The 14,583-nt window shown below is 34.0% G+C and overlaps 2 protein-coding genes across 2 annotated transcripts; both read right to left on the bottom strand.

Moving 5' to 3' along the window:
- Nucleotides 1-3,130: 3,130 nt before the first annotated feature.
- LOC110720422 (non-specific phospholipase C4-like) lies at nt 3,131-7,083 on the bottom strand. Its single transcript, XM_021899454.1, has 5 exons — nt 6,475-7,083; nt 4,722-5,101; nt 4,075-4,484; nt 3,775-3,945; nt 3,131-3,673 (listed from the first exon to the last, which is right to left on the bottom strand). The coding sequence occupies exons 1-5, from the start codon at nt 6,718-6,720 to the stop codon at nt 3,336-3,338; spliced, it is 1,545 nt and encodes a 514-aa protein (XP_021755146.1). The 5' UTR covers nt 6,721-7,083; the 3' UTR covers nt 3,131-3,335.
- Nucleotides 7,084-9,215: 2,132 nt separating this feature from the next.
- LOC110720423 (ferredoxin--NADP reductase, root isozyme, chloroplastic-like) lies at nt 9,216-13,202 on the bottom strand. Its single transcript, XM_021899455.1, has 5 exons — nt 13,081-13,202; nt 12,546-12,602; nt 11,293-11,625; nt 10,700-10,919; nt 9,216-9,927 (listed from the first exon to the last, which is right to left on the bottom strand). Exons 1-5 carry the CDS (start codon nt 13,102-13,104, stop codon nt 9,431-9,433), a joined length of 1,131 nt encoding a protein of 376 aa, XP_021755147.1. The 5' UTR covers nt 13,105-13,202; the 3' UTR covers nt 9,216-9,430.
- Between the last annotated feature and the right edge of the window lie 1,381 nt (nt 13,203-14,583).

Raw genomic sequence — 14,583 nt, forward strand, 5'->3', positions numbered from 1 at the left:
TTTCTCAAAAAGCGTGGATATTAGTCTTCAATTTTGGAATTTTTTAACTTTTTTTTGCCCGGAAATAAAAATTGTCGAAATGTTTACCATGGTCCCTAATACCCTCCGAGAGTCCAATTTGGTGTGTGGAACCATTCAATTTTCTTTTAAACTGCCAATTTACCGGTTTACAACTTGCACCGATTTGCACTACTAGAAAACAAGAAAATTACGACGGACCCGAAATTCCGTCAGAAAAAGTGAAATTTCCGACGGATATAAATTCCGTCGGAAATTTCCGACGAATTCAATATTTTCGTCGGAAATTTCCGACGGAATTTATATCCGTTGGAATATATATGCTTTCCGACGGAAAATTCCGTCGGAATTCACAATTTCCGACGGAATTATAGTCCGTCGGAAAATACCGACGGAATTATAGTCCGTCAGAAAATACCGACGGAATTTTCCGTCGGAATTTACAATTTCCGACGGAATTTTCCGTCGAAAATAATTAAAAAAATTAAAATAAATTTCCCAAACCCTAAAGCAGCCTTTTCCCCCTTTCTTATTTCCGCCTCTCTTTCACTCTCTTATGTTTCCGCTCTCTCCTTCTCTCTCTCCCCTCCTTCGTTCTCCCTTTCTCATTCCTCCTTCCTCCTCTGTTCTCCTTCCCTTTTCTCCTTCGTTCTCCCCTCTTCTCTTCTCCTCTCCTTCTCTTTCCTTTCTTCTTCTCTTCACCGCCCTTTCTCTCTCCTTCGTTTCTTTTCTCTTCACCTACATCAAACACCGGCAACAACAACGATACAAAACCAACCGCAACATGAAGCTCCTTCAACCACCACCAACATCAACCGCAACAGCGGCGCAACACCAACAACTGGGCATCAACATCAAACCCAAAAGCCACCGTCTTTTTTTGGTAGATCTTGTTTTAATTTAGGATAGATTCGTAGATCTAGTTAATTTTATATGTAATTGTAATGATAGATTGTAAATTTAAATAGATAATTGTATATTTATATATTTGATTTAATTTTTGTTTATTAATCATCGTTTTATTTCATGAAATTTGATTAAATATGTAGATCTACTGGTTTTGAGTTTTGGTGTGTTATTTCTTGCTTTTGTCGTGTAATTTTTTGTTTTTTTTTTGGGTTAATTTAGGGTTTTTTGTGGTTAATTTACGGTTTTTTGGGCTAATTTTTGGTTTTGGTGGTGTCAGTGGTGGTGTATGGTGGTGGGATAGGGTCGGTGGTGGTGTGTGGTTGTGGTTGAGTATGGATGGGGGGGACTGGTGGTGTGGGGTAGTGGTTTGTGGTTGCGGTTGGGTCTGGATGGGGAGGACTGGTGGTGTGGGGTGGTGGTGTGTGGTTGTGATTGGGTCTGGATGGGGGGGGGACTGGTGGTGTGGGTGGTTGGAGGCTTTTTTTTGTTTTTTTAAATAATTTTCCGATGGAATTTCCGTCGAAAAATTCCGACGGATTACATTCCTGTCGGAATTTTCGACGGATTTTCTCTGGCCTGAAAATCCCTGCCGACAGATTGAATTCCGTTGGAATTTCCGTCAGAAAAGCTGGTTTTCCTACAACATGTATTTCGACGACCCATTACGACGAAAATTCCGTTTCTGACGAAATTTAGGGTGTTTCCGAATTATTTGCATGTTTTCTAGTAGTGTTACCAGTTTACAACGGACAATTTAATTAACTTGCATTGAACTCGACTTTAACCGAAATTTACCCAAACTCGTTTTATCCCGTCAAAACCCGAATTTAACCCGACTTGTAACTAACCTGACCTGAATTCAACCCGACTCATTCTTAACCCGACCCGAATTTAACCTAACCTGTTACAAACCCGACCCGAAATCAACCCGACTTGTTATTGACTTGACTAAAATTCAACCCGACTTGTTATTGACCTGACCCGAATTTTACCATACCTATTACTTACCCAACCCAAAAATTCAACCCGATCTGTCACTAACCGGACTCGAAATTAACACGACTTGTTATTGACCCGACCTAAATTCAACCCAAATTGTTCCTGACCCAATTTCAAATCACCTTAAATGCAATTTAGACCACCTTATTATTGTGAATTTGTGATCAAAGCATTTGGTCTTGTGAGACCAAGTCTGTCTTGGCCAACAATAGAAAGGAGCGTCATCCTCAAATTTAAGAATTAAATATAGTATATATTTGTTGTATGGCAAAGGAGATAACTATCTTCCTAAATTATAGACTATAGTTCCCTAGAATATCGCCATATATATTATAGTCAAAGGAAATGATTAGCTTGATAAAAATGATAATTATCTATTTATAGTTAGTTGAACCCGAATATGACGTGACTTGGATATGACCCGACCTGAATGTAACCTGCAATTTATATTGACTTGAACTAACCCGACTTGAATCCGAGAATGACCCAATCTGATTATAACCCGCAAATTATTGACTTGAACCGAACCCGACTTGAACCCGAGAATGACCCGGCTTGAAAATGACCCGACCTGATTCTTAACCGCAAATTATTGACTTGAACCGAACCCGAGAATTACCCTAACCCGTTTTAACCCGAATTAAACCCAACATATTGTTCACCCCACCTGAATGTAACCCGACCTATTATTAACCAGTTCTAAACCCGACCCAAACCCGATAAGAAGTATGACCCGACGTGACCCAACCCAAACCTGACCCGCATAGGTTATGGAATTAATCTGAATTGACCCGACCCGAGTTGACCCGACCCACTCTTACATGATCCAAACCCGACCCCTTTACCCCAATTGACAGCTCTAGCTACGTTTTGTCTCTCGGGTAAGTTATCACACAGTAATCAGTTTCTTCAACTTGAAATAAGGGTGGTGCAATAAAAAAATTAGGTATTTAAAAGGTGATATAGTAAAAAAAAAAAAAAAACATAAAATGTGTTTTTTTCAAAAAAAATTGGACAAAAAAAGGTGATTTATACCAATTTTACCTTCTTTTATTTATTTATTTTAAAGTTAACAGCTTTATCTTTCAATTGAAGAAGGGATGAAAACTTGCTTTTAAATGATTTATCATTGTTAAGAGAATAATTTGTATTTAATTACCAAGAAATTTATTTATCAAACGATTCACAATTTCACAGCAGTTTATAACTTATTTAAGTAATTAAAAAAACTCGTCACTTCAATTCTATCACAAAGCAAACCAAGATATGGGACATGCATTCCACAAACTATTTACAAACATAATAAGTTTAATAAATTATACAATTGTTTATCTACTACATCATTTAAAAACATAAATAGATGATTATTATTGAATAATAATACAAGTACCATCCATATAATGTTATCATCAATCAGCACAAGAGAACAACTTTTGGAAAAAAGTTTTGGGTTTGAGGCTGTCTTTGTTAGTGATTATCTCTTCTTCAGTGCCTTCAACCACCACCACAGAGTCCTCAGCCGCGCCATTTTTCTTAGCTTTCGCGCACTCTGCCATGAAGACCTTGAAGGCCTCACTGGTATACTCAGCAGCATGAGCAACAGTCATACCATCCAAAGGACCGTCTTTCATCTTATGGTCTCCCTTTAAGCTTGCTGTCAACTGCACCAATTCTTCTTGAAAATCTGATAGTTTATTGTCTTCCTTTGCCTCAAAGTCTCGAAGTCTCATTGGCTCAGCCAGTGTAACTGCACGAAACATGCTTATCAATTACTCTATTTAATAATATTTGTTACGTGAAAATCAAGCTAGCTAGGTTAATTAGTGATTAATTTGCACAAAAGTATACCTGGACAGTCTGTTCTTGGAGTTGTTCTGTTTAAGACAACTTCAAATGTTCCTGCCCATGCATCTCGTTTGGTAAGAAAGTCCTTCAAATTGAAAAACTTCTTGATTGTTGCTGGAATTGAGGAATGCTCGTACTGAGATGTTGGTTGCGGCCCTGAAGGAGTATGCAGGACTACATATTCCATTTACGAAATTTTAATCAGTAAAAATAAGTTTTAATCAGTAAAAATAAATTAATTGGTCATATACGCGTAACAAGTCTAACAACAACTTTAAACACTATTATAAGCTGTATTAGTACCTGTTCCGGGTTCAATCCAGGGTGAGATGAACATGGCAGGAACACGAACACCAAGGCGATCAAACTTGAAATTATATGGACCAGGACCAACAAGATCATCAGGGTTAGGCACACCTTCAACAGGGGTAGGCACATGATCATAAAACCCGCCATGCTCATCGTATACAACCATGAACAACAACTCATTCCATTGAGGACTTGACCTCAACGCTTCATAAACTTCCTTGACGAATTTTTGACCTGTTGACACATCATGGGATGGATGATCATCATTTCCCGGCAATGCTAGTAAATCAAAATACCTTGGCTCGATCACCACATAATTTGGTAGCTTTCCCTCCTTGCAGTGGAGCTTGAAGGTCACATCAAAAGGATGAAACTTTGTCGCGTATTTCAATTTCCTAAGGTTCCTGCACCAAAAATTCTCTATGTATATAAGTTTATCTACGATTGTACACATTTTTTTAAAGTCATACTATGTCTACACATGTATTAAACACGTGACCTTATCACACTAGCTCTGATACCAGTTAAGAAAATCAATTAAACCAAAAGTCTAATAAGCTTATGATTGTATTGTCAAGATTATATTTTATATGCTATTAGAAACGATGAACAAAAAACGAAAATAATATGATTAGGCTTACTTGTAATACAGAGTGGATGGTGCAGATTGATAGTAAATACCAAAACTATGACCAGCATCATGTAACGAATCGAAAATGGTTTTCTGAGGCATCCCTGCATTCAATTTCTTGCTGTCATTTCCTATTAAACCGTGTGATGTTGCTGAGTGCACATACAACCTATTTGGTTGTGTGGATGCTGGCATTGAAGCAAACCACCTATCACATACAGCAAATTCGGTTACAAGTTCTTTGTAAACCGGTACTAATTCGGGTTTGAACCCGTTCATCACGGTTTCGGCCATGCCATTTTGGATCCGGTTTGCATTTTGGGCAAATCCTTGCATTGTTGGGGGTAACTTCTTGTCCACTGATTCTTGACTCCATGGTTCTCCATATACCTGTTCATTCATCAATTATATATGTAACTGGTGACAACTTCTTTTTATTCATTCATTACTAATAATGATTTCAAATTAAGTTATGCTTGAATTGAATTTAAATTGATTGGCTTTCTTCACACCAATTATGCAAATTAAGTCGAGTGAGGTCTTGTTTGATATCTCAATCTCTATTTTTCAAATATCTACTTTGTACGAATGGAATATAATTTTTTATTGTACTTACATAATTACAGATATAATTACTTGAAGCTATTCATTAGCAAGCATATCTAAAGAAAGTACAGCGTCAACTAATATGAAACGGAGGAAGTGTTATGCTTAAGTATGGTGAGGTTTGGTGAGCTTAATAACCTATATGCTACATCAACTTTAGTGTTTAGACCTTTAAGGTGGGAAATGGAATGCACTTTGGAGTGGGCAGGTTTTTTCAGGCAATAGTTAAATATTTTAATTTTGACTCATGTTTGATTAAGTAGTTCTTAGGTAGATGTTAGGTCCAATTGAAGAAACCAATGATCAGTAATAAACATAAGCAGTATTATATCCGGCAATTATTTGTGGTGGAACTATATGTCAGAAATGTTAATTAAACATACTTATCTTATGAATTTTAAAATAATAAGTACTCTGTATAATAACTGACATGGTGAATAAAATACTCTAATAAAATACAAAAAATAAGTACTCAGATGCTAAATAATTACTACCTCCGTTTCATATTTTTTGTAAATTTGGAATATTTTATGTCTCACAAATAAATAAATAAATAAATAATACCCCTAAGTTGCAAAATATATGAAACGGAGGTAGTAATTTAACAAAGACAAAGAAGAAATCTATGGTTAAAAAAAAAAAAAAAATATTATGTGCAATTGTATATAGATGCTTCAAAAGCCACTTTTATATGAGTAATATAACTAACAAAAGACATATCCAAGACATGGGATTATATTACGCGTAAATCTATTGATATATGCTAGTACAAAGTAAAGAATAAAACGGTGTATAATTACTTTTATGACACTTTCTATACTAACAAAAAATATATAGAGAGTACTTAGCTATAAATTTAACAAGGATAAGATCCTCTTCAGTTACTAGACGGTTCAATTACAGGAATTCTATTCAATTCATTATGTATAGAGTACTTGTATAAAATTATTACTAGATTCATATATAAGCAAAAATTGTGAAATACTGGTATAACCATTTATATAATGACATAATGTTGAGACTAATAAAAAACGGAAAAAGTAGACACGCATTTCAATGACAGTAGGCTACGAAGTATAACTGACGAGGATAGCTCATCCAAAACACAAGTCACACAAAATAACCCAACAGAAAGTGTAGCAAATTAAATAGTTTACCTGTTCATAGATATCTTGGTAAGAATGACCAGGGTTTGGATCCACAAAAACAGACCCATCTCCGAATTTGATATGACCCGAGTTGGGATCCGAAGTGTTTAACGGGTTAGACTCCTGACCCGTTAAACCGTCGATTTCCGGGTTGAGAGATTTCATCCATCCTAGCATGTGATCAAAGGATCTATTCTCCATAACCAACAAAACCACTGTTTTTATTGGATATCCATTCTCATTATTATCCGCCATTTTTCTTTACAAAGAAAATATTTTGGTAACAGTATAATTTAAGCTGTATTAGCTTGAAGAAGAGAAAAATGAAGGTGTTATCAGCTAATGATGCTGCTAGGAATAAGTATATACGAGGATGGGTGTATTTATAAGCTAAAGTTTGAAGAGTATATTTATATATAGTATAAATAAAGCTTATTAATATGTCTTTTTTTTTTTCTTTTTTTTTTTCTTTTTTTTCCTTATAGATGGGTCATCTTAGTTGTTAGGCTTACGTATAAGTAAGTTTTTTTCTCTCCATTTTTTTTTTTTATTATTATAGCCATTGAATTTGTTACAACCTTAATTCGTGTTAAGTTATATGGATCATGGACATGAAGTATATTATAAATTTATAATTAAACAATGTTTATTATGTACTATTAATTAATTCCCATATTAAAAACCAAGTAATAGTAATTGATAATCTATAACTAAACGACACGTATGTAATTATTTTGCTATCATTTTAAATAAAATAAATCGGTACTTAAAAATAAATTTACTAATTTAAAGATGATGAGCTAATTAATTCTGAATTTTATATGATATGAATATATGATGATGGAAAGTTGTAGACTTTAGTACATGAAAATATGTAATTAGCTACTCGTATGCAATAAGTACATAGCAAAATGGTCATTTTAAAGTTTGGTATCTTAACTCTTGAACGTGTGAGATAGTGGGGATTGAGGAACATGGACATTCGCATTGGCAAAGCACAAAGGTCAAGCGGTCAACTATTAATCAAGACACATTAAGGTCGGTCTAATTTTTTTATTGAATTTTTTTTTTCGAAAAAAATATTGTATGAGTTCGGACTCACAGCAAGATGGATATAAATTATAAGACCTTTTACATAGGAGAGTAACACATTTGAAATGTGAGTGTTTATGAATAAAGAAATCCATACTTTTTGACCTATTAGGCCATTATTTAGTATAGTACTAGGTAATAATGGGCGCTTAATTATGGTGTTTTTGTAATAGTTAATCTTATGACAGCTCATTTCAGATTAGCTTGCTCCAACTAGGTACAATAAGGTGAGTTTAAATTGTAACCACTCCGTATAATTGATTAGTATATAATGAATTATAGAAGAAAAAAAAAAAGAAAAAAAAAAAGAGCTCAATAATATGACAAAATGACAACCTTGTATAAAACGCTTTAATTCATTAGTTCAAACCAATTATCTCCTCAATCCTCACTCACTTCCAAAAATAAGATTTGATTCCAAAACCTAATTAGATAACTTCAATAATACTACAATCACTATTCACTACTCGTATTACATATTGAATGAGCCAAAACAACAATCTTCATATATAAGCTTGTTTGAAAGTACGATATTTTGAATACATTAATTAATTATAAGGATAAATGTGACTATTATTTGAGGACGATGGCAGTCATGGCACGGTACAAGTCTTTTACATGGTGTGAAATATCCTCTTATAAAAAATGGACGTGTAAATAATACCTAGCACGAGTGCATGACTACATTTGTTATTTTTCCTTAGCAGCAGACCCACAAGGGCGGAGGCTTGAAAGAGCTTAATAATGTCACATGAAGAAATAGTAAGACAATGACTAATTACCTACTAATACTAAGAATTTTCTAAGACCCTATTCATTGAATACGCTTGAATAGTTTTTGTAATTTTCCTACCAAATCTAAACCTTCCCCAATATTTAACTGCCCTTTATGATCTTGATAATAATCTTCACGTGTAGAAATAAAGAATATCACATTGGCAATCTATCAATAATATAACATTATGATTTTGACTTACATATGAAAATCGGAATGAATTTAAGTGTTAATAGTTGTTATATTCCATGTATAGGCTTTAATAATATGGGATACATCTAATAAAATATTGGTGTGTAATAATTAACTCCCTATTGTCTCTTAAAACTAATTATTTCATTTGACTTTAACATTCTCCAAAACATATTTTAAAACGTAATTCCTCTGTTTTCTTTTAAATACAATACACCTTTTTACCATGTTTTTTAGGGGTTGATTAGAGTAGGTAAATGAGTGAATTTAACAAATAATTTGAACACTATGATTAGCGAAGGGTTAGTTACTACTTACTACGTGTATAAATTATCTTGATTAATTTGTCTGTTTACAGTGTTAGTATTAGTAGGGAGTTAATGTGCGTGACTATTTTGTAACACTTGACTACGCATATAATTGACAGATTCTATAACAAATGAAAATATGGGCTTGATTAATGGCCCATATTGAACCTCACTTCATGGGCCTAAATATGCATGACTATTTTCTTGGGCTGGGAAATTAGGTGTACCAATGATAGTAACACTTGACTACGCGACAGATTCCATAACAAAAGAGGTTAGTTTGTCCATAGATAAACAATGAGAAAATAAAAGTAAGAATTAAAAAAAAGACATGGAGGAGGTAGCAAAAATGCAAAATAAGAACAAAGACAACACCCTTTATCTATCAAACTCATCATATATTGCCAAATTTGCCAACTCAATTTCAATTATTAGCAATAATAATAGAGGGAAAATTGATCAACAAATTTCAAGAAAATTCATTAAACAGGGATAAATCTCCACTTCTAAAATGCTAGCCATTCACCCAGACTAAAAGCCAATGATCAAATCTTCTTTCTACATTGAAGCATCCAAAGAATAACATGGTATACATGTATCAATATACCTCTACATGCCACTGCTGGTTCTTCTTCAGCTGAGAAAGCTTTTCGTCCCAGCTCTCCCCCCTCTCTTCCGCAACTCTCTTTAGGGTATCTTGGATTCCGGGCATCATTCCTTTCAGCCCACAGAAATATATATGAGCTCCATTGTCAAGTAGCTTAAAGATTTCATCACTGTATTCTTCAATCTTATCCTGAACATACATCTTTCCACCCTTCTTGTTTTTATGTTCTCGGCTAAGAGCTGTGTCATACCGGAAATTATCTGGGTGATCTTTTAGATATTTGGTAAATTCATCGTCATATAGAAGACTGTCGGTGTTGGCCACCCCAAGGAAAAGCCAAGCTAGGCCTTTGAACTTGTACGTGGGGACATCCTCCATGAACATGCGTCGAAGGTAGCCTCTGTAAGGAGCCACCCCAGTTCCTGTAGCAATCATTATGTGGGTGGCATTTGGGTCCTCAGGTAAAAGCATAACCTTGCCCGAAGGACCTGCAAAAATAGCATGGGTGACATTAATAGCAGAAACAATTATACCAATGGGTGGTCTTATAATAAAAATCCCATCTTTCTAGTAGTAGGAGCATTAGTAGGTTGGAGACTATCATTTTTTGACGGTTAGCTGATTACTGGCATCTTATAACGAGTACTGTAAGCTTGAGTGACAAAAACTGCCCCAAACCAAGAATAGAAATAGACCTGAAAACTTGGCTTTCAAATACATTTTTTATGACCTGAATTTGACATTTGGGAAATGAATTGTGAAAATGGTTCTAGACCTGAAGCTTAATTGACAAAACTCAGCCTATTGAAAGGTAAAAACATCTTGCACCAGACAAGATTAGAGAATTTTTATCCAAATTTGAGACAATGATAAAAAATAAAAAAAAATAAAAAAAAATAAAAAAAATAAAAAAAATAAAAAAAAAAAAACAGGAGCACCTTGAACAGCATGAAACTAGAGTTTGCAAACAGACATAAGAACTCCTTTAGGACATATACAGGTATTTACATCATTTACCCAAGAACACTGCTTTGGTAGGAAAGTGAATTTTTCTGAGAATTATGTTCCCTTCTAGAATTGTAAAGATAACACTGAGTATAAGTTTTTCTGAATCACTTCAACAGATATTGATTCTTACTTGCACAATAAAAGGCAAGAATATGCAATAAGTTGACACCTTTTGACAATATCTATAGACACTACATGGCAACAAATCAACAGGCTAAGTTTACACCTTCCACAAAATTAGATGCAACTTACCAGCTATCTGGACCTTGTCTCCAGGCTTGGAATCGCAAAGGAAATTGCTGCATACGCCCATCTTAGAAGGGTCCTCTTTACCTGTCTCGGGATCATAATAGACTGCTCGACGAACACATAAAGTTGCAGTTTTCCCATCAAAATGGTCTCCATACCTCGTAGAAGCAATGGAATAGAGTCGCACATTATGAGGTTTTCCAGGTTTCTTGGGGTTCTCACCCTGTTCAATGAATTAGGACTTCAGTTAGCTCATGTGCTCAAACCATAGAGATGATCAAATGATTAGAAATGACCAATTAATAGAAAAAATTTAAAGCCACACAGACTTGAGGCTACAAGTTTGATAAACAAGAAACCCTCAAGAGAGCATCTACAAGACTACAATAACAAACCTATACAATTCCCACCATCAGCAGGGTTAAGTTTCTCAGGTTCAAATCTGTGAATAACCACCTATCCGTCTATCCCACATTCCAACCCCATACATCCCCCACCCAATTAAAAAAAAAAAAAAAAACTGTTCACATGTCCAATGAATCAAACATAGACAAGTGAGCAAATAAGAATGAGCAGCAGGAAATGGAATGGCATACCGGGGGAATAACACCATAGCTCTGCCCTTCCCAGTAGGGAACATTGCCACCATGATCGATCACAATGTGGCATGTTTCCCCAGGAGCCTTAGGACCAACAACCCTCTCAACAGAAACAATGGTTCCTGTATAGGGCTCCTTGGCCTTGTACACATGCATTGGAGGTTCTTTAACATCTTCAAGAGCTAGAGGTGAAACCGCAACTTTAGGTGCGGTAGTTTGTTGCACAGACATGCATACTACTGACTGTTTTCTCAGTCTTAAGTTGTTTGACTTCAGGTCCAATGCATAGCCAGGAGCCCATGATTTACTGCCAAAGCTTACACTGTATGTCTGCATAAATGACAATATGTAAGAGCTTGTGAGCTTATGACATTAAACAACAGTAATTTGGCAACTAAATTGAAAAGAAATAAGCTTGCAGCATGTAATTCCATTTACTAGTCATAAGTGGTACAGAAACAAGAAGGAAGCAAACACAACAAAGAGAAAATGCCCATATGATTATCATCTACATTGTGCTATATCGTTAGCATACCAACACATCAACTCACTATACGTCTATACCCCCACTCGTTCATGACTCTCACTAAAGCAAACTTCATCCTCAAAGTACATTGAAAACATCTTATGTCACTAGTTTCAGCCATTTTATGCATGATTAATAGTACATTGCTATGAAAACAACAGAGAACGACACAATGTGAAAGATCAAAATGAATACGACCACAAACGAGAAAACTGATCATTAATTGTCAATCTAAGCCTTGATTGAATTGATAAGAGAAACGTTCGGGACACAAAAAGGCTAATCTACAGTTATAACAACCAAAATACTAAAATGCATCCAAATCATGCAAGTTATAGACCTTAGTTGCAAAGTTGAACACACACATTCAACCATTTCCCCCAAATAGGAATGTATCACAGATTAATCATATGTAGCATACTTCGTACAAGATAACTCATATCACAACTACGGAGTGTATACTCCCTCTGTCCGAATTTAGTTGTTAACAGTACATTAATAACTCAAATTACACCAATAATGTGACAATCAATTTCGGACGAGGGGATTCAACAAATAAATATTCCCACAATTCAATAATACTTCATGCTGCAGAAAATCAAATACGCTTAAACAAACTCCTCATGATCAATGACAAATAACACAAAGCACAGTACAAGCAAAGCCATCAAAGTAACAATCAATGTATTGAGTAATTAAATTAAATAATAAGCTGATAAAGTACCTTAAAAGTAGATCCTTTCACAGATGATTCATTTGTAACTGGGACAGCAACAGAAACCTAAAAACAACATAAATTATACACAAAAAAGATTATTACAAGTTTATCGGATCTTAATCAAGCTAATTAACAGTATAATTTTTGGTTTAGTAAAAACACCCATCGCCAAATTATCTCAAATCAACTAAAATTCCCATTACATGTCAACATTTATACATCAAAGTACAAGAAAATTGCAATTGAAAAGGAAAGTCCAGAAACATACAAAAGAAAAGGGATTTGACTTTTGTAGGGACCCAAAAAAAAATTCAAAATAAGCAAAGAAATTCGATCTAAATAATTACAAAGATACATTATTTTGCCAAATTAAAACAAACCCATCACTAGAAACTGTTTCAAAAAACACCCCATCAAAAAAAAATTGATTTTTTTTTAAAACCCCACCAAAAATATCTTGCATTTCAGCACAAATATATTAAAATTAGGGGATAATAATGAATTATAAGAAAATTAGAGAAAAGGGTTTAATGTGACTGACCTTAGCAATGGCGGAATGAGCCATGATTGAGCAGAGAAATGTTAAGAGAGAGAAAATGAGATGATCGAAGGTAAGAGTATAAGAGAGAGAAGAAGAAAAGAGGAGGATTAAACGATGAAAGTGACTGAACCTTTGGCAATTGCAAGGGACAGTTTGGCTGGCGGCAGCAGATTCGCAAGAGTCTAAATCACTGTGAAAGTGTACATTAAAATAATTGGGAAAATGTTATATTACAACATTAGTGACTAAATATGGCGATTAATGGACTAATTAGGCAACTAGCAAGCTTAAGGCTGTCTGCAAAGGCCAACCAAAGGTGCCGTCTTATGTTTTGCTTTCTATTTACCCATGCCCCATGAAATGTATTATTGTGATTAATCATTTGTAATTTCTATTACACAATCGGTGTGTTATGACATAACTGGTTCTAAGTTTCTAACTTGTAAGGGCATGTTTGGAATTGTAAAGCATTATTGTCAATTGTCATCTTTGGCGACATTTTAGGGCAACAGAATAACCCCTTATATTATGAGGTTAGTGTCGAAATTGTAAATTTTGTGTCTACTTTTTTTTTTTTTTTTGAAAACTACTTAATTTATATACACCCGTGTGCACAATATACCAATGAGCATTTTGTTAATATTTTGATGATTGGTTTTCATTTAATCTGAAAAGTAAAAACTAACTTTCAGTTAGTTGGGTACACGATATACCCGAGTGTGTATAAGATATTTTACTCAAGTCATTGCATATTTGCATGTATTATAATATTAAGGTATAATTATTACTTATTTTTCTTGACAAAAAATAAAATATGATAAACAAAAATAGACCTCAAAACTAAATCATTGTCTAGAGTGTTTTATAATTTTGTGCATCATTGGTAACATTATTATTATTATTATTATTATTATTATTATTATTATTATTATTATTATTATTATTATTATTATTATTATTATTATTATTATTATGTAAGGAGTAGGACCTTGACCGAACCTCAACATTGGTAACATTACTTATGTACCTACAACTCTAGACGTATACTCGTATAAACGTACAATGTAACGAGAAAACAATATATTGGACTATATCCTCTTACAATGTCAACAGTTAGCCAATACTCGTATCATCTAATTTATTAAATAACTTGTCAATGTTTCTCGTCAAAAAAAAAAAAATAGATAGATAAAAATAAATAAATAAATAAATAAATAAGGCTTCGTTTGGCATTACTGTGGTTTTCTGTTTTTTGGTTTTTTGTTTTTTAAAGTATATGATATATGCCCCATAATGAATCAAAAATTATTTGAACTTATTAAAATCATGATAATTTTGAAAACTGACAACAGAAAAGTGGAAACACCTTTTTTTTATTTCCTATTTTTGGTTTTTGGTTTTTTTTTTTTAAAAAAAAAAAAAAAACTGAAAACTAAAACTGATGCCAAACAAGCCCTAAATTATGCAATTTGGAACATAGTTCGTAATTTATAGGGTGACTCC

Source organism: Chenopodium quinoa, unplaced genomic scaffold (assembly GCF_001683475.1).
Source record: "Chenopodium quinoa cultivar QQ74 unplaced genomic scaffold, ASM168347v1, whole genome shotgun sequence".
NCBI lineage: Eukaryota > Viridiplantae > Streptophyta > Magnoliopsida > Caryophyllales > Amaranthaceae > Chenopodium > Chenopodium quinoa.